General features: G+C 42.6%; 1 protein-coding gene across 1 annotated transcript; it reads right to left on the minus strand.

The window, feature by feature from the left end:
- Positions 1–2,440: 2,440 nt before the first annotated feature.
- plppr2a (phospholipid phosphatase related 2a) lies at positions 2,441–19,346 on the minus strand. The gene is made up of 6 exons (XM_029508321.1): positions 19,143–19,346; positions 5,738–5,858; positions 4,949–5,199; positions 3,840–4,016; positions 3,579–3,706; positions 2,441–2,549 (listed from the first exon to the last, which is right to left on the minus strand). Exons 1-6 carry the CDS (start codon positions 19,344–19,346, stop codon positions 2,441–2,443), a joined length of 990 nt encoding a protein of 329 aa, XP_029364181.1.
- Positions 19,347–27,267: the final 7,921 nt, after the last annotated feature.

A 27,267-nucleotide genomic window follows, 5' to 3' on the forward strand; every position in this document is an offset into this window, starting at 1 on the left:
AACTAACAAAAACAGAACACGAGCCATAACTGCCATAAAACAAATCAAACGCAACACACAAGGTAAGATGGTGGAGTTTGTGATCAACTGGAGGTCACCGGCCCGGTGAACTTCCTAACTTCCTAAGGTTAAGACCAGATCACACACACGTGTCAGATCTAAGGTACAATCATTTAGGGCACTGGACACATCATTTTGTTCCTCTATTTTCTCAAATTTGACCTAACACATTGGCCAAAGTATTAGCCCTCATGTGTCTAACAGTTGCACATTAGATGATCATGCAGAGAAATCAGTATTTTCAGTTCCTCTGCATGATGAATCCAAAGCGAAAGCTAATCTTGCTCTCTCTCCCCACGGGTCATCACACTGTGTCAGGCAAAGTTTAAACTAGTCACTCACTGGTTAGCAGTGACTAATATGTCACTGTTCACAGCTTGTTCTGCAGCCCTATAGAAACAAACAAACAAAAATAATGAACCACGTAACTGTGCTTTAACATCTACATCTGTGCTTTAACAACATTTGATGTATGTATTATCCAACATTTCAGGAGACTGTAGTTTTGACAACAAAAAGAGAATTGGATCCATGTCCACTATTTATGGTAATTTGTGAACTAAAGACTGACAGATCTTTTCCAGGCCATTAAGTTTTGAACACACAGTATCTGCAGTGGGAGTAAACGGCTCTCCCGGTATCACCTTGGTCCGGTGATGAAATACAGCAGTTTGATACAAAGAGTTAGTCATGTGGACGTTTTCCAGATGATCCAGTGTTGGTTCAGAGCAGGCCAGCAGTTTCACACACACTGCTCTCTCATCGCCGTAAATACTAGATTTCGCCCCTTCTCCACACTTTGAGTGTTGGTGATGATTGTGTAAAAATCACACTCTCAATACAAAAAGAGCTATGTACAATATAATACAAACAAGTTTCATTGTTAGAAAGTGAAGGGGGAGGGATGTACAGTAACAACCAGGGTCAGGGTGTGGATGTGATTGTACATGTGTGTGCTTTTGAATTCTATATGTGTGCTCTTTCTTCTTGTCTGTGTGTGTGTGTCTGTGTGTTTGTCTGTGTGTGTCTGTGTGGTCCAGCAGAGGGAAACATTTCACAGCACAGTGATAGTCAAGATACCAACGCCACAGAAGAGAAAAAAGTCAAAACAGAAGTTGTAAAAAGGATGTTTGGCGACAAAGAAGAAGGAAGGGCGAGTAAAAAAAACACTGGTGGGAGTGTGCAAATCAAAAATCAGCAAAACTGTCACGCCACGAGTAGCGCTTATGGCAACCATGTTGTATGTACATGTCAGTAGATAAAGCTTTGAATAAAATCCCAGCAAATAAACACAATAAATACATAAATATAGGAAATCTTTTTCAGATTCGGTGAGAAAGAAATTACAGTCCATGGTAAGTGATTTCATGGTGAGTTGTTCCAGCATGAAATAAAGCAACCAACCACAAAAAAGTCTGTTGGTGTCACAGAGAGTGTTTTGTATGATGGCTCCTTGTCTCAAAAACAATACAATTAACAAATATTTGCTCCTGAATGTGATGCGCTCTATTTGGCTAACTGTTGTGCCACCTGCAGTTGGGACCTCGGCTTTTGTCTTATCAAATGTACTTGTATTTCACATCAGGTTTTTGTGAAGCCGCAACAGTCTGAGAGAGAAAAAAAAAAACAAAACAAAACAAAACAAAACAAAAAAAAAAAAAACATGGAGAAGATAGCCAAGTGAAGATGTCTGCACTTTTATCCTGTTTGCTTTTGTCTGGTGCTTCTGCTGAGGGTTATGAAATGAATACTTTGATCTGAGTAAACCTCATGTGGAGCTGACTGCTACTGATTACGTGTCTGGTTGTATGTTGCTAAAAGGAAGTTTTTGTGGCGAAACCTCAGCAGCGCACATATCCATCAGCAGACTTCTTTGGTCCAGCATGGCGCCCTCCCGACAACTGACATCAAAGCCGAGTTCAGTGGGGCGGACAGCCTCCTTCTGGGTGAAAACTCATTCATATAGTTGTGAATAACCTGGTGGACATTTTCAGTGGCTGCAGTTTCATGTCATGTCACACCACTGAAGATGGAGGTGAGAGTCAGATGACAGTTTTTACAAAAAAAAGTCTTGAATTAAAATATTCAAAATGGAAAAAAAATAAGTACCTGACTCTGTACTGAATGTTCAGCATTTTACTTTACTGGGTGTCCAGCAAAGAGAAAGTCTTTGAAGTGTTTGCCTATCGGTTCCCCAGGGTTTAGGAGGGCAAGAGGATCGTGTGTGTGTGTGTGTGTGTGTGCACATGTTTGTGTGTGTTTGTGCTGGTGTTGTGAGTGTAAGGAGAGGTCTAGACTTGTGTGGAATAGGAGCGGTGCAGCGTTGTGTACCGCCCAGCCGGATGGGCTGCACAGTGCGGCAAGTGCTGCTCCGGCCGGTCTAGACTTCGCTGGAAATGGAGCGAGACGGTATGAGGACATCTGGGGTGGTGGGGAACCGATAGGGCTGATGGTCATGTGATCTCGGTGAACAGAGATCCCCGCGGAGTCTGCAGGGGAAAGAGAGGAGTGAGAAAGAGAGAGGACGGGGCAGAGAGAGAGAGAAGGCCAAGGAAAAGAGGAAAGTGAAGAAAAGAATAATCAAGAGCAATGCACGGGGATGAGGGGCGAGAGGGAGGAGGAGAGCAAAAAACAGAAATAAGGCAACGGATGACGGAGGTAGTGTGGAGGGACAATGACGAGCAGGAAAGGATTCAAAGTTGCTCAGAATGGTCGGACGTAGGTGTTGTAAAGTGGGGAGGAGGAGGTGAGTGCGGGATGCTGGAGGACAGTGAGGGACAAGGGAGCAGATTGAGAGGAGAGAGGCAAGGTGGGAGACAGAGGAGAAGAGGCAATCAGGTGAGGGTTAGTGACAGCGACGGACCGCAGAGGACATAAGACACTTTCCTAGATACTTGGACGTGGACTCGTGCTCTGGCCCATGCAGCACTGAAGACATTATTCGAGAGGACCTCCGCGATCACTTTGACTTTTTATTGTCATTTTAAAGCTGCAGCTGAGCTCATGGATTTCCTCCAGCCATCTGTTTTGCTTTATATCCAAATAGTAAATTACACTTTAAGAGTGCCAACCAGACTGCTGACTCACCTCAGAGAGATTAAGTAACTCTCTAAATCCCCGATAACAAGGGAGTGTTTAGCATGGGAATATTTAGGAGTGGGGTTATGCCTCTTTGTAAAGCAAAACACTCACATTAGACTTCGGTCCTCTGGGTGGAATATAACCATTGGCCATTTTACGACACTACAACAAATCTCGGCTGCGTTGTTATCGACCTATATCCAGCCCTGTGTGCGCTGAGATTCTAAAGGAAACACCGGGGAGCTTTTGGTGGGGTTGCGGGTGGACGCAGGATCATGCATGTTTGAAGGTTTGTTCTTTTTGTGGAGGACAACAACAGACTCGGGTAAGAGACAAGGGGGTGTGTATCTCTGTTCTTCCTTTATGAGTGCAGCTCCGCCTTGTACGACCCCCCCCCCCCACCTGCCCCCCCGCCCCTTACCTGAGGACCACTTAACTTTTCGAGTGGACTCTCCACACAGGGAAGCGTCACCATGGGCATGCCCAGCATGGACTCAGGTCGCTGGGATTTTGGCGGGGGAATACTGGGCTGCAACTGCTGGAAATTATTGATCACACAAGTCACCTGCGAGTAGAGACCAGGAGAAATTAGAGAGTAGCTGACATTCACCCAACATGCTCATCAAGTTCATCAGAGTTCAGAGTTAAGTTCAGGGTTATTTATCGTTTTATGCTTCAGACTTCTTGTGTTCCCTCACCAAAAAGACGGCGATGGCTCCCCCCGTAAAGAACCCTGCCAGCACATCAGCCCAGTGGTTGCGGTACTCGGCCACCCTGACTACGCCCACCAGCATGGCCAGACAGAGCAAGGTGAGGCTGATGGTGGGTTTGGTCAGCCGCGTGCCCTTGGTCTTGAACACCAGCGTCACGTACATCTGCACACAGGCAAAGAAGAAGACACGCACAGTAGGGTGTGACAAATACAGGGACCACAGGACACACAGGACAAAAGAACATGCAGGCGTCGTGACTACCTGACGAGCGTTTTCAGATAGCACACAGAAAATCTCGTATAAATTATCAAATGATGCAGGTGGAGAAATGTGCATTTCATCTAGGGACCAACAATTGAGACGAGGAAGCATGTATGTAAGATTCCATTGGTAAAAAGTTAATCATCCTGAAGCTTTATAAATAATAATTCATAGATAATCATAGATAATAATTAGGAAATAAAGAGGAGGGAAAGGTTTGGGGGGATGCGACTAACAAATATGGAGGTCCTGCTCAAATAGAGATACTGCTTCAGCACCAATCTGTGATGGATAAGTGGAATGTTTTACCAAATGAATTGAACAACAACAACAACAAAAAAAAAATCTTCTCTCAGTTCGCTTGTATTAAACACTCAAGACAAGGCATTTTGGGAAATAAGCCTAAGAAGTTTCTGCTGGTTAACGCAGACAGCTAAAGTGGCTCTGTCACTACTTAACAATATCGTCCGAGCAAAAAACTGTTTACCACATCGCATCTTTTTCAATTCACTCAGTTTTTGTGGCAGTTAAGCAAACAAGCTTTGACGTGTTATTTTGTGACTTTTAGCTGACAGTTATTACCTCCTAGCTTCCACTTCCTGTTTCCAGGTGTGGCGCTGAGCTAAGCCCGATGCTGGTGGTATATTTACTGAACATGACAGTGATGTCAAACTTCTTCTCTAACTTTTGGTAAGAAAGGACATTTGCATATTTCCTCAACAATTGTACTTGAAAAAGTAATGATTCGAGGAAAAATAAACATGACTTCAGGTGGCAGCATGCGTTTACAGAAGTACAGTATGAAGTATGTAGTCCAGCATGCCCCAGCCTACCACTGTGTACACCGCAGAGTAGACGCTGAGTGCTGCGTCCTTGGACGGGAAGGATTTGCGTGCAGACATGACAATCAGCAGGTTGCCAGTGCAGGCACGGCGCTCTGTGATGTACTGCATGGTGGACTGGCAGCCTAACGCCGTGTAGTTTGGCCGGCAGGCAGACAGGAAGTGAGGCGTCTGGTTTCCCGTCACTACCTGGCCAGCGTTGGCAAAGATGGTTGTGGTAAAGAGGCCAAAGGCATAGACACCTGAGGTAGGCACAGTTATGAAGGAGAGCTGGTTAGTTGAGGGTGAGAGATTGCGGGAAAGGTGTGAAATAAATAAATAAGAAGTAGAAGTAAGAGTTAGAAGAGAGAGAAAAGTTCAAGCGTGTGTCAGAGCATGAAGCAAAGCATATAACGTGTAACAGAGAGCAATTTCAAAGGAAGTTAGTCGGCCATGATACTAAACAGGTTTTCCTTTTAAACACTTTATTAACACCAGAGGTTTGCAGTCGCAACCTCAGCTGATTCAGCATAATGTGCAAATAAGACTTCTCCATTATTTTTAAGTGACTTCCTGTCATGATCACCTCAAGGATTATATTGCAGTTTATTATCTAATCAACAGCTCCATGTATAAACTGAAGTATAATAGATCATGTTCTTATGAATTGAACTATCCATTCATTTTTTTGAACCTTATTTTATTTTGCCTTTCATTTTTCCTGGCAACACAGCACACACGCCCTTTGACCAGCCTGTGTATGCAGAGAGGCTGAATGACACCGCCCAGCTGTGTGCTCACCTAGGAAGCGTATTATGCGTCTCAGCAGGGGGTTGAAATAGCAGCAGTCTGCAGTAACAATAGTCTTCTCCTGGGTTCCCTCTGCCTTGGTGAAGAAGGCACACAGCTCTCCAACAAGAATCTAAACACACAAAGCAAACACATCCATTGCATGTTAACATCGGGTAGGCTGATTTTTTTCCTGTTGTATTAGCAGCTCTACTAGGATTATGCTCCCACCAGCAAAGACACGCCAACACATCCAGTGGTTTCATTAACCACAGATGTAAACAGATGGTGAAGGTCCCAGTTTGTCCTGACGGGGCAGATTTTGGTGACTTTTTCCTGCATTCTTTGCCCAAGCACCAATGTTTTAGGAATTGCAATGTTAGTTTTCTGGTCCAAATCGAGACTTAATTGTTGCAACATTCAAACGAAGCATATATATATACTTATGCACACAGAATTCAGTATTAGATATTCATTTATTATTAGTTGACCGATTAAAACATTTCCTTTAGATGAGCCTCTGCCCTCTGAGCCTCAGGGGTGAACTCCAGTCATCAGAGAGTCTCTGCTGTTATCGTCCTTCATTGGTCTGACCTTGGGCTGGATTGTAACAAAAAGTACTTTGAGAGATTAAGTCTTGCTCAGAGCTATCAGCATGACTAATGATGTCAGGGCTCACAGTGCAAATCAATCTAATGAGACATTTTGATGGTCTGTTTTAGTAATCGTGGACTCCCTGTCAGTGGTTGGATAGAGATGTATGCTTAGTATAGCCTGTGATCAGAAATCGCAGCTATTGTTCCCGGGTGCTCACAGTAATATTGTTTTCTTTGTGAGGAGTGTCAGGCCTCTGGCAGGGGTTCCAATCATGTGAGTGTGCTTGGTTTACTCCCTGTGAGGCTGAACAGCGGTGCCTCTCCATGCCGATGATCTCTTAATGGAGCTGGTACTGACTAAAACTCCCCCACTGAATAAAAACCTATGACAGAGATATTTTTAAGTTGAAATCATCCTGATAATTTCAGGCTCTGCTGTGACAGAAGTGGAACACCAGTCAACACTGACCACGCTCCTCAAACCATTCAACTTCATCATTATCCCGCTCACATTTAACACAGTCTGTCCTGTGCGACAATGCTGTCTGACATCTGAGGAGAGAGAATCAACAGGAAATGAAAGCACGACAGAGTGAAAACCGAGTGAAACAAAGAAAGTCGAGAGAGGCAAAGATGAGAGACCTGACTGAAACATGATCCTGATCATGTTTCAGTAAAGTCTCTCACCTTTTTGCACTTCCAAGTGGGTCCAGCTAAGTCAAATGAGTTAATAACATGCAAGGGCCCAGTCAGTGAAACGGTGCTGTGAAGTGCATGGCCAGCTGAGAGCGTTCTTCCATTAGTGAAACAGGATTAAACACTAATATGAGCATGAAATCAAAGCTGAGGGGGCTTAATCAGTGGCTTCAAATCAGAGACATTAGGGGCACCGTCACACTGTTGGCAACCATTTCTGGGGCAATTAAAAGACACATAGTGGCAGTTTCCATGGGGGTTGCTGGTGTGTTGAGGGTGTGAGCCTGTGCTAGACCCAAAATGTGAGATAATGCTGCTCTGCATTCATTCATTGTCATTCACAGACAAGTGCTCTTCAACACTTTGCCTCAGGCAAATCTGTAAGGCTGTGGGTGGTAGGCCTATTTGGAAATGTACAATACTGCCCTTTTGTAGACTATTCTTATGAATGCTTCATCTGTATCTATGATAGGACTCTTCAGAGTGAGTCCCCCAAACTGTTCAGAATCAACTGACCCACATTCTCCACTTTTATAGCTTCAGTTTGATTTACAGTCATTGTCCTCCCATTTCCAACCACAGTAATCAACATGACAGAGGCTGTGCAGCAGGTCAAATTGACCTGCTCACATAGGCAGCTTTAACTTGTCATCAGTTTTGTTGCAGAGACAAACAAGCTGTTCCCTCTCTCTACAGCCTTTGTACTATTCTAAGCTAACCAACTGCTTTGTATTTATATTGGGGAGTTGTATCAATCATCTTATCTATCTCAACTTATCTCAAGAATCCTACAACAATATTTGCAAATAAAAGTTATTTCTTTAACTTATGTTATAGGGGAAAAGTGCATAAGAAGTGGGTGGGATAACTGTGTTTCTAACAATTTAACTTGATAATCGATCATGAGCATTCATTAATTAAATTTCATCTGTCCATTATCCAGACTGAATCATTTATGCTTATTTGATTAGAAAAAATGAGTTGGTTGACTGATGATGAATTTTAACAATGTAAAAGAGTCGACAGGCAGTGATGTCTGACAGTAGTTGGATGAGAAAGCGGAGCTGAGGAGGAGCGAGGTCTGGATCTCGTTTGCTCTCTAATCTGTCCTCATAGGGTGGCACAGTCTGTCAGTCACAATGTAGCAACTCATCCCCACATCATGTTGTGGTGAAGACTTGAAACTACGGACTGTGAGCATAAACCCGTTTGGAAAACATTTACTGAGCTAGAAAATCACGAGAGGAGAAGCGACATCTTCACATAGACTTCAATAAAGTCTGCTCACCTACTGATGGTCATGAAATTGAATATAGGTTTAGCTCACTTGTGTTGAAGTATGAGAACAGTCTGTCAGAACAACCTCGTTCTTGTCTTGAAGTGCCGATGATTTATTTATTAGTTTCCATCTGTAATCCCGATGATTCTTAAAGTGTGCTTTCACCTTTGACTGCGGCTGGGACGAACGCTCTGCAGACAGCACAACACAAATTTACAGCTCCATTCTGCCCTTGGTCATAATCGAAGGAGGTTTTATGAGGGACTAAGTGCAAAAGTGTGAGAGAGCGTGAAGAGTATGGAACCAAAAGAGAGAGAGTATGGGCAAGGTAGAACGGTTATTGTAATACTGCAGGAGTGAATTATTCATGCACGGACGGCATGCACGTGAATTATATAGCGCATTATTTGAACCAGCATTTCTAAATGATCTCTCTCCGCTGCAGTGCGATGTGCTCAGGCTCAATGCCTCCGCCCTGGCTGGCCCCTCAAGGATTCACTGTTAAATGTGATGAGGTTGTCGCTGCAGTTTAGGGACGAGCAGATTATAATCCCTCCAAATTAAACCGCACGCTCACGTCTACAGACACTGATGATGCACAGGCATCCAGAAACATGTCACCACAGGACATACAATGATTTCTGCTGTAATGCCGTGTCCCTGGAGGACGAGTGTAGACCAGGAGAATGCATTACATGCAGACTTACATGTGTGATATTTGTGGAGAGCACCAGAGGAGTGAAAGGACGAAACATTAATACAAGCATGAGATATGATTAACTCTTCCTCTTTTTGTCCGCACAAAGATTCTGCTCTGCGTGTGTAAGTAATGAGAGCTCCATTTGTGTCAGCTAGTATTAGTCAAATGTTAGTGTGCATTCGGACTGCCCCTCTTATGAATGCATGTCCACTGGAAGACAATGAGATGAATGAGGAAACTCGGAGAGATGACAGACGAGTGATGGGAGTTGGGGAAAGAAAAGAGTACTAACTATTAGAGGAACACCATTAAAGAGGACAAAGAGAAAGAAATAAACAATTTTTGATTAAATAAATACATGTATTATCCATTGTAACATTTAAATTGAACAAATGAAGCATTACAGTGGAATGCGCAAATTGAGGCACTGGAAAAAAGAGAAATGGCAGCATGAAACCAGCTTCACTGGTGTTTCCCATAATTGTTCAAAAGACAGGAGATGGTGCAGGAGACAAACAAGCTGTCGTGTCATCGTCATGTGGTAACGATGTCAATAACACCATGAGAGACAAATCAGGCTTCTTGGAATTAGCCTGAGCGATAGCTCTGCAGCAGAGCAGCAAGATGCAGATTGTTGCCATTAGTGTTCCCTTCTGCAAATAGCAAGTGACACTCTTCATCCCGTGCTTGTGTAAAAAAAAAAACAACACAAAAAACTAACAGAAGGCAACAGATGGAAACACTGGGAAATACAATGTCTGCTGAACTCTGAGCCATTACTTAAACGCACAAATGCTGCAGGAAGCACTTATACTTGGTTCTTACATAAATGTTAATCCTAAAAGTTAGCCCACATCTTTGAAAGCTTACTATGTCCTTCATTTTTTATGAGTAGTAAGGCTAACAGTTCATGGTTTATTGGCAACTGTGGAGATGTGAAGTCTTACAGACCCGGAAATTTTTTTTTAAAATATTAAGTTTTTCTTTGAAGTATTAAATATTGATGACTAAATGAGCTAAAGTCTAGAGGGGAAAAAAATATATGTATTTATGAACAGTTTAAGACTCAAAAACACAGAAGTACACTGGCCCTGAGAGATCAACACCTTAAACACCCCCCCCCCCCAAAAAAAAAAAACAAAACAAAACAACAAAAAACATGAAAACAAAGGCAGACATACAATACATGTGCAGAAAATAATCACAGTACATCCAAAGCATGTGGAGCAGACATATGTTCAGGGCAGCACGTCCCATGAAGGTTGAATTCAAATCACAGCAGCCAGGGGTTGGAGTCCAACCTGTGGTTCTTTGTTGTGTGAGCCGGGCTGGGACAGACTTGCTTGGCTGTATTATATTTCATGTATTACAATGCATCCATGGGCACTTGCTGTTCAATGCTTTGAACTTCAAAAGCCACAAAGTATTGACCAACTCGTGTGTCCCAGCTGGGTTCTTGCGTTTTTTTTCTTGTCTACTTCTCTCTACACTTTCATAGTGAGTACTGCAGCACACGTTTTGGCAGTTTGATACAGTTTCATCACATTTTACAGAGGAGGGCCAGATGGAAGTGAAATAATTTTAATATCCCAATATAGAAAAAAACGCAGATCTTCCCTTCTACCATCAGAGTCTCTGTGTGAAATTACTCCGGTCTCTCAAAAGCCTTATGTAATGACTGCTAAACTTGAAAAAGCAGGAAAGATGATCACTCAAAAATGAATTATTTAGCAGAAACTTTTTGTGTTGAGATTCTCTCACATCTCCTGAAATGAAAGTATGCCACAGTTTATGTATTGTACAGGCCAACTGCAGACTCATTTCTGTGACACACAGCTCTGCAGCCATAAGACCTAATGTTTCTGACAAGACTGGGGAAGTTATTCATGTGTAAAGTACAAAGAGAGGCCTAGCTGTCACTGATGTCGTCATCTACTGCAACCTCAATCTCTGCCATGCTGAGTCTATGTGAGATTTGGGCTAATGGATGATATGAAAGACACTGCACCTGTCTGGGTGCATCACCATCACCTTTCCTGCCGTGGCTCTCACCAGGATTTCAACTGTGGTGCGGCTCCGAACAGGAGACAGAGCAAACACAGGCGCCACATCCCTCAATCCACTGACACGATGCAGGACATGATCTTACCCGTGGATGGACGGGCACGCACAACACTTAAATACAAACACAAGGACACTGGGCGCTTCGAGCCTTGCCCCATCTACAGAAACAGAGGAATGCGGGAACGCGAAACCGCTCATGCATACACATGTGCACACACAATCCAATCATATTCGCACACAGCAATGCTGTTGTATCGAGCAAAGCACGACCACACATAATAACCATTGTTAGCCTGTTTAGACTCAGCAGCATAAACACTTGGCTGTCATGTGATTTTGTTACTGTATACACTAAAGAGCACAGATTTGTTCCATCTTACAGACACAAAACCTTGTCATCCTTGTGTTGCAGCATCACTAATCCCTCCCTATTTTTCTTATCTCGCTTCTCCTCTTTCACCTTTCACTGTGTGTGTGTGTGTGTCTTTTTTTTTTTTTTTTTTTCACTGGTGGGCAAAGTAGGTTATATATTCTATGTCTTTCTCCTTTCGTTTTTATCCAGTTCAATTTCATGCCCCCATTTTCCAAATCTGCTCTGTTACATTCCATAAAATCAGCATTCGCGGGACTGCTGGCTGTTTTATGTATTAATTCTGTTACTGTTTTTCCCCTCTCTTATCTCCCTCTGTGTCCCATTAAATCATTTGCAAACCAAGATCCTTTCTGTCCCCTCCCACTTACCGTAAGGTCAACTAAAGGATGTCCCCAAAATCTTATCTTCCCAATTAAGTAGTGACATGAAAATGGAGGTTTTAACCTTTACCTACCACATCTGTGGTCCCCTGATTATTGGCACCAACATCATAGAAATCATTAGAATCTTTCAACTGAAATCAGTCTGTGATATTGATAATAAGATTTTTCTGTACATCATACGTGTTTGTTCTTATTGAACACTAGACATTAATAATTAATTGTTGACCCTCGTAGGTCTTTGTACGGCTGCATCTGATGGTTGTGCAGATCCTCTCTGTCTGCACCAGCACAAAGACATTAATATTGACTGACCATTTTCTGCAAATGTGCATGTGAAATAATGTGAGCGTCAAGCTTTACATGTCAGTTATTGTTACTGACATGGACATAGGTCAAGGTACACCAGTTTCTGTCAGAAGAAGCTCATGGACAAGCTGGAAGAATAAATGGATGCACAGACAACTATCACCGTGCCAGTGGAAACTGGAGACAGCGACAGTCAAGTATCTGTATCCTGTCTGAGTGTTCAGATTTGACTGAGTTATGAGAAGGAGAATGACTTTCTACAGCAATTTGGTGTTAATGGCCTTAAATACAGCCTCCATGCTGATCACAGCTGCTACAACTGTGCTGGTCAGCAGGACAATTCCTCAGGCTGAGTAACACTACTCTCTGTTGTCTGTACACCTGCAAGCTCACCCGTCCCTTTCGCCCCACACAGTGACGCTCCCTCACCCCTGTGGGGATGCCGCACCTGTACCCTTCCTCTAAATGGCAATTATGTTAAAAATTTCACAGTTATTTATATGCAAATCTTTGTTCGAAATAAAACATATTTTTAAGAGAAGGAGTTTAAAAATGTATTTCCACGAGTAATCCTTTTAAAATCCTGGAAAAACCTCACACCTCGGACAAAACAAATAAACAAAAAAAAGAAAAGAAAAGTGAATGACTCCTCCTGATCATTTTCTACAAAGGACCTGGGTGAGTGTGGCTGAGCTGAACACAGTTACACACAGGGAGCGACAGATTTGGTTCAGTGGCCATATGCAAAGATGTAGGACCAGCGGGCAGCGAGCAGGGACACACCCCTGTTGTGAACGCAGATTGGGCATTGGCATTCATCGGGTTTCTCCGAGGGGCTGAATGAAGCATGGCAATCCACCAGCTATGCAGGACCCCCCTCAGGAGTCTCTGTTCTCTGCCTGACTCAAAATGGGATCAAACCTGAGAAGCAGAAATGACAGCCGCTGTTCAGTCTAATCTCATTTCACAGGAATGGGTGACTCCTGCTAAAAGTACTGGATAGACAACAGGAGAGCACAAACACACGCTCTCTGTGTGTCTCTCTCTATCTCCCTCTCTTGTTCAGTGCATACCTAATCAGATTGATGCAACAACTGCCTCAGGCCCGCCGGTAACGGTGCATGGAGCAGGCAGCAATACAGCACAGCTGACTGAGGTGATAAGCTGATAGAGAAAAGAAGAGGGAGACGGTTTCATAATGCAAATATCAAAATGATATGGTGACGCAATGCTTTGCTGGCTTTGGAGGGATTATCACCCTCAACAGTTAGATGTGAGCTGCGATTGTGTTCCCAGCAGAATGGGAAATGTGCAGACTGTGGTAAATTATACTTCTGTATAGATATCAGCAACACAGATAGGTACAGCAGATATATCTAATGTGTCTAATGTGCAGCGAAGAAAACAAGTCGTACTTCTTTCTTCCATGAATAGAAACTATACAAGACGCTGTCAGGACTTTCCCTCCCTAAGCGGCTCTTTCATCTCGTCTCCTGTGTTTTAACTGATGTTTTCCTCATCTTTTTTCGTTTCCCCGCCTTTGCCACTGCAGACTGAGGAATAGAAGTCAAGGGGGCGTCACCTAGACACATATGGTCCCATGGCAGCCAGGGTCACAGCAACTGATGCGCCCCTCCTCCACGGCGTTGCCCACCCTGCCATCTGTCTCATTAACCTGGTTAAGGAGCATACTGGCCTGGAATATGTGTGCAGGTCTGTGTGTGAAAACAAACATGCGATATAGTTGTGAAATAATGGAAAGAGAAGATGGACAGCACAGAAGAGCAAAAGGCAAAAACTTAAGAGAAAGGAGACAGAGTGAGTGAGAGAGAAAGAAAAGCATTGATCCATGTCTGTGACTGTGGGGCGGTTGGTTCTCCTGGTTCAGTTCAATGCCAGAGTGACATCATGACTGAGGATGGGAGGACGGGAGAAGTTTCAGATGAACATGCATACAGCTCATGTACATGGATGCAGCTCTGAGGTTTAAAACATAAGTACACAACGCCAGGTTTGAGACAGGTATGGCGAACACTGTTAACACCAGCCAAGTTCAGCAATATTCATCTGTTTAGTGATACCAGGAAGACTTACTTACCTGTGAGTAATTTAGAGCCACCCATCAAACTAATGTGTTTGGTATTGGACTGTGGGAGGAAAACGGAATAGCAAGAGGAAATCAACACAGAAAAGATGCCCAGGGGTTGTTAGGTTCAAACCCAGAACCATCCTGCTGTGAAACAGCAGTGATAGCCACTGTACCACCGTTGACCCTGATTTTTCATCAAGTTGACCCATGAATGAGAGAATGGTTTCACCAAGCTAATCGGAGTCTAAATAACTTGAGCTTGTGCAGCCTCTTTTCACAGTAGTTTCTTAACCAAAAGGATACTACCTGCCCTTGATGTTTGTACTGACTTCACCTGGAGCTCAATTTGATGAGTCAGAACAAAGCTGAAGGTTGAGATTTATGATTTATTTATTTTGTTGATATTTATTAAGCTAAGTATTCACATCTCAAGGATTAGCCTTTTATCTCAATATGACTTAAGTCACATAAAAGACTCTCCTGTTCCTCAGAGGTAAGGAGCAGGGGAGTCTCACTTCACAGATAACATTAACTTGGAGCTGAGACAAAGATGAGTGGTCAGAAAGGACAGGCAATAGAAAAATTTTAAAAGGTGGACGAGGTGTCGGGGGACAGAAAGGTTGTGGAGGTGGTGGAGAAGGAGAAGGAATGGAAGTCAGGAGAAAGACACAAAAACCAAACTGGATCAAAAGCAGGATTTGCAGGGGAGCATGAACACACACTTACACACACTGTCAGATTGAATCTGTATAAGATGAGTGAATTCATCCCAGACTTAACTGGCTTACAGGCTCCATTAGGCAAACTTCAAAATGAACTAAACAGGACTGTGGTTTTTTTTTTTTTTTTTTTTGGGAGAATTTTTAGTATTCCTGGAGATGCAGCAGTTGCCTCAAAATAAAACCTGACAGTATTCTAGCAGCACTGATCTATTAATAACCAGGCAGATGAAGTTCACTTGTTTTCCTCTTTACATAAATCCATTATTATGAAATGTCATTTACATTCTTGAAACAAACAGAAATGTGTAACCATTGTATTCTGTCGTACATGATGGCCAGAGATCCAGCACAAATCGACATTACATTAAATTGACACAGGATGAACAAAGTTATAAGTTGAATTTAACTTCTTGCTGCTTCTCACACTGACCCTGTAAAGGAATTAGTGCAATACATTTCTGGAAGTGAATATGTCATCATCATTACTGTAAATGCAAAATGTAGTCGTCATAAACTGCTGTAGACTGGGTGCAAAGCGGTTGCCTGAGTGATCTACGAATTATTCAGTGCTCTCCTAAAGTCATCAAAAAAAAAAAAAAAAAAAAAAAAAAAAAAGAAGACCTCACTCACTACTTGATTGACATGAGGCTGCAGCTTGATAATGGTTTGAGGAAAAGGCAGACTGTAAATTCACCATTGTGTATATCTGCTTTAATTTAGTTCAACGCAACAGACAAAATTGTTTCAGCATCAGTCCGGAGAACGTTTCCTCTCCTACTTCACAGAACACTTTGAATAGGCACATGATGTGATTTTAGGAGGGAAATATGTTTGCCAACCACAGGGTACCAACAGGATTAGGCTCGCTACCTGGAACTATTGCCTGCTTTATTCAGTAATTGTTGTTTGCCACAATTTTGTGACTTTGGCACTGAGAGGGTTAATGCTGTGAAAGTATCAAAGGTCTTCTGCTCACAGCCTGTATTCAGAAACAGAGCCTAAAAACCAGCTGTCAGGACGACTGCAACTTTGTGATGTCAAAACAAATAAGACACTTGCAGCAGCCACACCCCTAACTGTGTTTTTATGTTATCGCTCAAACACTTTGGAAAGCCAAGCAGGAAAGAGGATCAGCGTGTTGTTGAATGTTGTTACTAGAGCCCGTTTTTTGGTACTTAAAATCACAAATATATCTTTTTTGATGTCAGCACTTCAAATGGAAAAGTGTAAAACGTGGACTTTAAACCTTTAAACTAATAAAAGTCTCGGTCATGTCCCTCCTTAACCTGGTGGGTTAACGTGACTTTGAAATCCATCTGAAAATAGCACGAATTGCTGGCATGAAATGATGATATCCAGTGAGGTATGGTCACTTTATATACACATACTGCACTAAATGTGACCAACAAACTTTGATGGGAGGATGTCTGCTCCTTTGTGTCTCCAAGCAGAGCACTGGCTTCTTGTGCTGAAACGTCTAAAAGTGATTGATGACTCTAATTAGATGTTAGCCCCCCCAGTGGGAACGAACAGAGATCTAGAGTGCCCTCTTTTGGACCTGGAGGACTTTGGCGCTGACCCAAACACACCGGTGGCTTATTACCTCCAGTGAATCAGCCAGGCAGGGTCTGCTTCATACTGTCACTTCACATAATCAAGTTCTGCCCGCACAATAGCAATAAAATGATGCCTTTTTCTTCCTCCACTCCTCTGAAGAGGTGTTGAAAATCAAAAGACAGCCTAATTGTTTGAAACACAATAGTACAATCACGGTTGCTTGGCAACAAAAAATGCTGTAATGACTCAAAATTACTGATCTAAAACCATATGACAGGTCACCGTTTTTTCTGTGCTCAAGATGACCTGTCTTTTGTGCTGTGCAGCCACTTCATCACCAAAAACGAGCCTCTGATCTGCTGCTCACGACTCACAAATGAATAAAGCTCCTCTAAAAACCAAGCGGCAAATGGCAAAGCACATTGGCACCAGACTGGTTCTGCCACAGAGTTACTGCTGTGATTTACCTTCCCGCTTGTTACACACACTGAGGCCTCTGTCAGCACAGGTTAGAGCAGACTAGCTGGTGTAAGTAATGTTCTCTGACCCAGATCAAAGTATCCCAAAGTAATTTATCTGCAGCCAGACCGGCTTTAAAGGTCCACTTGCTTTGGTCTTATGAGCAGAGCTAAGTACTCAAGAGTGCAACTACTGCATATATCAGCAATGTTGAAGTATAATAATGTGGTGATGCAGATTTTTTTTTTTTTTCACTTAATGGTAAGAAACTGCTTATGTAGATGAATAATTGGAGGGGGGGAGAAGGGTAAATCAGACATGTCATTTTAATTTAAAAATAAAACATCTTATCTCAAGAGGATGTATTTCTGACAGACGTTGCTGACGCAGCAGTCAAGCGTATATGTGCCTTCCAAAATTGTTACAATTCTCTATCGAATCAGTTTTATAAAGCAACTTTATTTTCTATGACTCAGGTTTGGCTAGGTTTGTAAAAATGACCCAGTGAAAGATCAAATAAGGTTTAGAGTAAGCAAACATCGCGATTAGGATTGAAATGGCAGCGGAGGTTAAGGGTTTTGTCATTACAGTAACAATGGTGAATACTTGAGGTTAGGGAAATGTCAAGGTCATACACAAAAAGGTTTGTTCTCCTTCTTACTCAGACTCTGTTGCTCTAATGTCCCCTCACGTCGTTCTTGACTCATATCATACTCATAACGGCTAAAGTCGTTTGCTGCATAGACGCAAGAGAAAAGACAAAACCCTCAACTAGACCACCACTTTATTTTGACTCCTCTCCAGTTTGAAATCATTTTCAAACAGTCCCTAAATCAATACTGTACACATTTGCCCAATATCTTTGTCAGTACATTAGTTAATGTATCTGAGCAGACTATTCGTGACCACCTCCACATTCTCACATGAACAAAGTATCAGTGGTTCCTCATGTTTAACTCTGACCAAGGTGGACTGTAATTGTATAAATATGTGACTTTGCATTCTCATCAACACTCTGTTTTGTGCTGTGTGCGTCCATCCGTTTGCAAAAGCACGTTTGGTAAATACACAAACACCATTTTGTCACTGAATTATTCCTATTTTCAGATTTCCACCAAAATACACTTACATTTCTGCCGACTTGAATGGAGAAAGTTTAGGACTCATACGGATACATCCAGTGATTTAGACGTATTAAATTACTATTTGTGTACTTTTGGCCTAATATAACCTAATGACACAAATGGCCAGGGTGCACTGTGTCTGTGAGCCAAACTGCACTCTGTGGATACACACGATAACAACCTGCAACCACCCTCCTCCGACAACTGCAAACTGGCTTTGTGTGTGTTTGTGCTGCTGTAAGAGAACCTGGTAGGATGGTACTGTCTGTGGCTTCTTTTTGGGGATGTGAGCTGTTCAGGTTCGAGTCTGTGCTCAAGAGTCGGTGCCAGGTGTTATGCATTTCACGCTCGCTGCCTTCCATCTCACTTGGGGCTCAACAGCTAACCTCGCAAACACACAAAGGTGCATAGTTGAACACACACCACCGCAACAACAACAACAACAACGACAAAATACAACAAAAAATACAAAATAACAAAAGATCCTCCCCCATCAAACTTCTTGCCTTTGTACACATTGTCTCTTTTCCTCACCTATCATCTCAAGTTTTTCTTCCCCGACAGCTTCTGCTGCCTGCCATTATTGCTCTGTCTCGACTCAAACTCTCTCAAAGCTCTTGTTTCTTTCTGTTGCTTTCTCCTTCATTTGTCTCTTTGACTCTTTCTTCTTTCTCGCCTTCTCTCTTTTTCTTCCTCTAATGACCTGTCTGCCCATTCCCCATTACAGCTGGGGATTTGGATTAAGTTGATTTTAGTCAATTTCTTTTTACCACCACGCACACACAAACACAGACACCTGCCAGTCCAGAATGGAGGGGGTTACCTCCATGCAGCTTGACAATCTGCTCACTATGGCAGTGGTGCAGTCACACACATCAGAGATGATTCATCAGAAAAACGCACAATCTAAGAAGTCAAATAAAGAGAGGACAACCTGAGATAAATGCAATCGCCTAACTTTGACAACTTACTTTCTATGAAGACTCTTTCAGACTTTTTGTGCACATCAAAAGGCTCCTCCCTCTATTGCTTGACCTTTTCTTCTGCACTTATTAACACAAAGTCTTACCGTGACTGTGGGGATGGCTGTGACAAGAGAGTAGATGAGCACCGGGGGGATCTTGCTGGTGTCATCTGGACCAGGGTAGGGCTTGGAGAAGGTCTTGTCGTAGCAGAAGAAGCCCTGGATGTGCACAGGAAATGTATCCGTGTACTCGAAGTAGTAAGCCAGCAGCACCGTCCCAGCCATGATTACCAGCTGGAAATAAAACATTATCCCACCGTTAGGAAGCCAGAGGACGAGAGGTGAAGCAGAGGAGGGAGAGGCGGAGGTGGTGGTGGAGGAGGAGGAGGAGAGGAAGAGGGGAGAATCAAGTCCCTGCACCCCTCAGCCACAGAGAGATACATAGGAATTACAAACCAAACGAGAATGAGAGATTCAGTGTTTGGAACAAGACATAGGGTGAGAGAGAGAGAAAGAGAAAGAGCATGAGAGAGAGAACGATAATAAGTCAAGTGAGAGAAAATGTAATCTGCACGAGAAGGATTTCTCTCTTCTAGGGAGGAACAAAAAACTGAATAAAAGAGGGTTCCGCAGCACCACAAGCAGAAAAACAAAGAATTGCCTAGGAAGCCAGTGAGAGAATAAGAGAGCAATAGATAGAGCGAGATAGAGAAAGAGAGACAGAGGAGGTGGGAGGGAAAGAAAGGGAGAGCAGCCTTCATGCTGCTAGCACTCATGAAATCTACTACCGTTGAGCTGAGGGTGTATTTGTGGATACTGTGTGTGTGTGTGTGTGAGTGTGTGTGTGTGTGTCTGTGTGTGGAATACTTGAAGGTGCGTGGTATGAAGAGGTGCACAGGAAAGTGACTGTGCAGACATACGGTGCTCACCATCAGCTGATCAACTTCCAAACACTTTTGTATTTGTGAGGAGTGAATTCAGGTGAAGAAATCATCCGTTTATATTAATTGTGGATGTTAAACATGGCAGCAGAAAGGGAACACATTTACACATCGTACTAATCAATGAAAGGAATCGGTTGAAAACTATTACAGTATAAAATTAGTGTTTGAAATGTGAAAATAATTCAATGAAAACACAATCGGTGAATTTGCAGAAGTTTCTGTCTTTACCTGATGAATTAATCATTCATTTTAAAAATTAAATGTCAACCCAATTTACTGAATAATTAGAATGGTCCAGCAGCATTTTTCCACCACTGGCCATGTAAAGTATTTCTATTGTGTGTATATCTACGGCAGTTTTCTTCATTAGCCACACAGTCTTCGGTATTGAAACCATCTCCACTCACACAAGGGGCTCGTAGCGATCAATGGAGCATGTAATCAAACCTTTCTGTTTTTAATTTTAACCGACTGGTATCACCCTCTGTTTACCTTTCACTCTTCCAACACAGCAAGAGTCGCCTGTATGGACAGGCAAATATTGGAGGCCCTTGGCAGAAAGGGCCCCTAGTGGCCCCTCATTGTACAAATGTAAACCTCCAAAATGACACAAAACAGTACAATGCTGCGGAGCCCTAATGATGTGCGCTGTAACTGGTCTCTACCCATCGACCAACACAACACATTCAGGGAGCATCCACAAAATGCAGCGCATTTGGAGATGCGGGGTGGGAGGCTTCTTCGGCGAGCTTCTTTGTCTGTGCCTGCATTTGGGAATGCCACTGCTGGCATCAATTTAATGATAATGCTATTCCAACTTTGAAAGAATTTAATAGGAGCAGCAACAAAAACTCGTTGTATTTATGTACTGGCAGAGCACTGCCACGGACTGGATCAGACTCCCTGATGATGCACGTACACACAAAAGTGCACCTTTCATAAAAAACACAATAGCAGCAATTAACTAAGACCTGACGTTAATTTCCGGGCCAGTTCCATACAGCTGCTGACATCCTGATTGCATGAAACCACCATCAGCTCACAAAACAGACAAAGACTGGGCTGTCATTTCAGCTGTATGTTCCACTTTTTCATCAAAAACTAACGAGGCTTTTTTTTTTTTTACCTCAAACCTACCTACCTAACTTCCTCTGTTTGATATGCCGAACTGCGAAAAGCTTTGTTTTCAGTCACTCCTGCATGCTGTGTTAAATTTATGCCATTATATATTAATACGACGCTTATAGCTGCTGCTGGAAGGGAACGGTCTAATTCCAGGTTGCTGCTGTTTCTATTTGTTGCTATTCAAATATGGCTGGCGGACAGATCACATTTCTCTCAACTTACTTCTCTTTAGTTGTGTCTCTATTGTTATTCCTTTGCCTCCTTTAGTTATAATGGTGCATGATGAAAGCAGTTTATTTGCTTTTTTCTGATGTGAAGCTCAGTGAACTGGAAGGCCTCTTCCACCTCCTTGCGGTTCACAAGGAAAAAACAAAACAGGGCTACAACACAGCTGTAAATGTCCATAACGTTCTGAGGGAGCTACAGCCAATGGGGAAACTCCCACCCAGTCAGGTGGTATTCAGCATACCAATGCTGGATAAATGATCAGTCAACTGCGATCAGTCACTCACAGACATTTGTCTCTCATCTGTCTCTTATTGGCATTCCGGTCTGAAGAGGAAAAAAAAATAAGCAGCAACTCTTCCTTTTTGCAAACATGTTCAGGCAGAAACTTTAAGAATTAGACAGAACGACAGACAGGAGAGGCTGTGAGCGGCAGTTTGCACTCTGATCACAGAGCAACACTAAAACGCGCATGCATCTTGCATGCATTCAAATACACAGCGACTATACTGTGCATACAAACCCCCACCAACGCACACACACAAGGAAACATGCATGGACCGGTGTTTTCACAAATGTTCCCTTTGTTTCACTATTTGTGTGGAATCAACCTTCATCTGTGCGTCCCCTGAGGGAGATGTGTTTTTACTCTGTGCGGTTGTCATGGTGAAGAAATGGCCACAGAAGCAGGCTTTTAATATTTCGTATTTTGAGTGCTTCCACATTAAAGTGTTTTTGAAGGCCAGTCTTGATATCAGGTTACATTGTGCATTATGAGCCCAAATTTTAGAAACTAGATGAACGAATGCTTCTGTTTCTATGCGCTTTTTGCGTTGATCTGAATATTGGTGCAGGGAAAGGTTGCACACATATATACATTCAGACACACACACCTGATGGGAGCATTTTGGTGGGTTTGCTTGAGGCAAGAGGGGGTGTTTGATATGTGTGACTCATGAAGCCTTCCCTTGTTATTTTGTTTGATAACGTGGTGCTCCTCCCCTGCATTTAGTCAGCGTATTGTGACTGGATCTGACTCACACTTTTACTGAACTAAAGGAACACCGCTAATTCACAAGGCCGCCTTACCCTTCTGCAGCGCACTAATAGCTAAGCTGTTGACATGTCACCATAATTTCCTCTGAAAACCATGAAAAGGACAAAAAAAGAAATTCAAAAAAAGAAATCAACCGTTTTTTTCCTTGGGCTCCTACACAGTCGCAGGCCAGGATTCAGACTGTTGAACTTTAACCGGAATATCTGAAGGTTTCTCTGTGACTCATCGTCTGTGACTTCGACTTCTCATCACCTCATTTTAGAGCAAAGAAAGAAAATCCTGCACACTGCTATTGCTCAGCAACACAGTTTATTGACTATCCCAACATCTACATCTCTCGAGACCTTTCTCAGAAATATTTTAGATATAAGTGCTTATTACGCTGGATAGTGATGCCTCTGCTGGAGGTTTAGAGTGGCCAAAAGGCTGATCATCAGTGTGCATGATTTTCTTTCTCTACAGGCTGAAGTGACTGAGCAACACACTTAAGATATCTGGATGAGCAAATGTCTTCTGTGCTAAAAGAGGATGCTATCGTATGCGAGTCTGTATTTATGCGGCTTTAGACGGAGAGAGCTGCCGTGCGCCACTTTCACCACACCACACACAAAGTCCAAACTAAAAATGGGTGATGTCCAGAATATCCAGCTGTTAGCACATTGCTTTGCTGAACCTGTGATGTGGGTGACAGCAGCTTATTCACACCCTGACAACTTCTCTGCTCCCCCTTTAGCACCCCTTCACACCATTCTTGCCACTCACACTTGGAGACTGCATTTTCTTATCCTTCCTTTATTTTTCCCCAACCTCTCATCAAAAAAAAAGAAAAAAGAAAAAAGGAAAGGCTTCATAGTGAAAAACCCACCTCACTCTGACCTATTTCAGCATGTAGATTGAAGGGCAGATCAATTGCAAAGAGGAGCTGCGGTTTGTCGAGATGAAAGGTCACATTAAGGCGGGTCATGTTGGGAGCTGTCACGGCGAGACATGAGGATGCTTGTTACGAGTGTGTGAAGACTGAGGAGTGTCTTCCTCTATTCTCAGCCTTTTTAAGGATGTCCTCATCTCCCTCTGAGTTTGAATACTTTGAAAATGTATTTCAGTCCTGTCACGTTATGGCACCATTACCAGACTTCGCCTCATAATGGGCTGACATAAAACCACTGCCTCGGTTATTCTGCGCATCAGGGTGTATTGAACAAGCTTTACTTTCTTACACATGTTGTGGATAAGTGGAACAAGTCAAACAGGAAATTGGCTTCTCATTGATTTCTGTGAGGTACTATTTAAAGTGTTCATCAGAGATAAGACATGAGCTAATCTGGTTCTCATGAGTGATCTATTATGAATGAAAAGACAATGGACATTAATTAGATGCATCAACTTAATACTGCACTATAATCAGTTGGGTAATTTCATTTAAAATATGTAATTGTATTGCAGAGGGAAACTTGATTTACCTACAGTTACACTTGCACGACAAGCTTACTTATTTGATAAGGTTTTGCATAAGCCTTCAATATTCAGAACATATTTTCAAAGCTCTCAAAAGATAATGCTTTTTTGGAGTTGAGGCTTTTGTCAGTGCGGCTTTGTCAAGCAAAAGATGATGGATGTATTTTTGTATTAGGGTTCATGTCTAAGTCTTGGTGATGCCACATACAGCACTTATTGTTAGTGTTTGTCTGTAATATGTCTTATAAGTTGTCATTGACACCCATTTGAAAATGAATTTCCAAATGGGTGAATAACCCCAAAGTGGGTGTGTCCACATGTTCAACTCCGAGCTCAGATGAATATCACTTTATTTGGAAAAAAAAAAAAAAAAAAAGAAATTCCACATCACAATGTCTGTACAGGCCCCTTCGTTTCAGAAACAATTTCCTGAATCAAAAAATGATTATGTTGAATTTTAGTAATGGTTGATGACTCACAGTGTAAAAAAAAAACAAACAAAAAACTAAACAAAACAAAACAGTTTGCACTTAAATGACAGATCAAGCTACGAGAAAAGAGAAACTTGCAAATGTTTATATAAATAGATGTATCAGTTGTAGTAACACGATGCAACTGCTGTGAAACATAAAGGATATCATATCATCAGCATAAGAAAAGTTATTGTCAGCTGCCTGCTGTGATGGAAAATTCTGGTTTTTAACCCGTGCTATGTTTTGCATTATCTGATACTTTCATACTCTGCGTTGTATTGGTTCATATAGATATATGCTGCTTGCTTGAGCCGTGCTGTGACAGCACTGTGAGACACAGCGGAGGGTCCGATTCACACAGGTTAGAGTGTGCCATGAACAAAGAGGCCCTTGTGATGGGTGCCATGACTTTGTTGATTACTTGTGATGGTCCTGTGAGATCTGTAGGGAGTGTTGGGCCTTGGTGGGGGTTGTTATGAAAGCAACCCGGGAACGCTGGAACACCGGATAGCTTGACTATTGACAGGAACACCCCATGTTTTGTCTGACGCTTGTTTTGAGAACCTATAAGAATTGTAAGTTTTGCTCACTCACCCGCTGACTGTTCATGTGGTCGTATGTGTTCATGAATGCATATTAAATCTCAAGAAAGACAGCTGACATCTGAAGACTTTCTTTTAAAGACCACTTTAACTTTTTGCCACCACACAGCAAAATATTTCGCTTTTTTTAATCGGATAAAATACATTGGTTGCTAGCCCTTTCTGTCCAATAAAATCTATCATTCTAAATCTTCAAGGATTGCACGCTATCAAAGCCAAGGGATCATTAAAGTCATTATTAAAGGTTTTAAAGGTCTTTGGACCTTTACTTACCTTTGAGAACTACATGAAAATCCAAACACTAATTATTACAAATGTTAACCTGATGATGACACTAGATGCAGTACCAGTTCTGGAGACCCTGACAGCCTCTACCAAACTGAAGAAATGATTTTTCTATGTCACAATATATTGCAGCAGATCAATGACAACAACCTATAAACATGTTTAATACCACGATTACCATCATGCGCTGGGTGAACTTCGTGGTCCAGATCATGGTGATGCAGGGGTGGCAAAGTGACCCACCTCTGTGTGTGGCAGCAGCAGATATTCAGCAGTTATTCTCTCTCCCCCTCCTTGATCTGGGAGACAGCCCTGGCTGCAGACAATCAGCTGATTGCGGCCACAGTTGGCAGAGGTTTAATGCACAGCCACCTCACTCTGGGAAACAGTAACTCTGCGCTGACGCTGCTGTCTGTTGTGGCTGGTTTGGCAAGTTATCAGGAGCCCCTCTCCTTTGTGGTGAAGGTAAGTTTTCTTTGGAGCATTATGAGGTGGCACGTCTGAGGGAAGTTGTGTGAGGATGCATGTGTCCCTTCGTCTTCCAGCTCTGGTGCCATTCTGTCACCATCATTCCACAGTCTTCTTCATCCACTGTCTGTGTGTGTGTGTGTGTGTGTGTGTGTCCAGCTCTTTTCTTTTTGTTCTCCCTCTGGATGCAGTGCTGCAGGCTTCACTGCCAGTAGCACCACATTAAAGCAATTTCTTACCTCCTGGATTCAGTATAACTTGTGTATATTTTTGCCTAATCATCCAATAGTATTTATTTTCGACATTACTCCAATTCTAGGAATTTATTTTGTTTACTTCACACTAGGCTTTGCTTCCTTAGACTGCTTATTATTTATTGTTTTTGTTTCTTTGCTTTTGTTTTAAGTTTCCTGGCTAGGCCAGTTGTGGTGGGGCACTTTACTGGGGTGGGCATACTGTATGTCCCCTGCCCTTCAGGTCAATCTAATCCTGTTCTCGTGGTGTGTGGGTTGTTCACTAGAGGTATTTTGTGTTGCCCCCTTTTTGGTTGTCAAGCTTCCCTGGCTCTGAATCCCCAGCTCAGCCACTGAGTGAGCTTAGCAACCTGAATTTAAGGGGCCCTTCCCTCAGGGACTGTCATTATTGTCGAGCCTCTTTCCCATGGTCAACATACATTTTCTTCCCTTTGTAACCTTTTTATACTTCGTATTATAATAATATATAAAATAAATCATGCCTTTATTTTGGACCTCAGCGTTTTATCAGAACCTGTGTGGCTTTAGATTGTCAGCTTCATATGTTCTGAATTTCCCAGGGTGAAATTCCCTGGATCGCGTTATCAGCTATCTAATGAAATAAACCGAATAAAAATGATATAAACTAAATTTAACTACCCCAACACTGCCACATGGGACGCAACAAGACCAGGGAAAAACAGCCTAATGATGACTTTAACTTGAACAGCCAAAGGCAGCACAACATGATCAGACAGAACAAGTAGCCACCTGTTGACACTGATGTGCACTGCTGATGAATCAATGCTGAATTACTGATGCAAAGGGAATATGTGGAGTTTGACAGTTTGCGTGTCCCATTAGCGCTGAGTCCCCAAAGCCTCATTTAGCTCAGTAAGAACAAAGAGGGAAGCCATCTGCTAACAAAGCTTTGTTCATGTTAAGACCTCACAACAGACAAACCAAGTCCAGAAAATTAGCCTCAAGTTTCACACTGTGTTTCTCTGAAAGGGCACAGTATTCAGGAGGCAATCACCCTCTGAGCACCGTCACATTCCCAACGGCACTCCAGGATGAGATTTTGCCCTTTTCCTCACACAACTATCCTGTTTTACCTGATATCTGTGTGACAAAGGAAATGTCAGCGTGTCCGTCCTCTCTGTGCAGCCTGGATAACTCCCCTGCCTTTAGAAAGAGCACTGCTCAGCAACCCAGCCTCTTCTCCTCTTCCTCCCCTTCCATTGCAATGTAACCTCAGTTGTTTCAGACATTCTTCATTTCGTCCACCTGTCCCTCTCTCCTGCAATTAAACAGACTGAATATTTCACATGCGACTTTCACCGTCGGCCGCAGAGCTGACACA

The sequence above is a fragment of the Echeneis naucrates genome, chromosome 8 (genome assembly GCF_900963305.1).
Source record: "Echeneis naucrates chromosome 8, fEcheNa1.1, whole genome shotgun sequence".
In the NCBI taxonomy this organism is placed as follows: Eukaryota; Metazoa; Chordata; class Actinopteri; order Carangiformes; family Echeneidae; genus Echeneis; species Echeneis naucrates.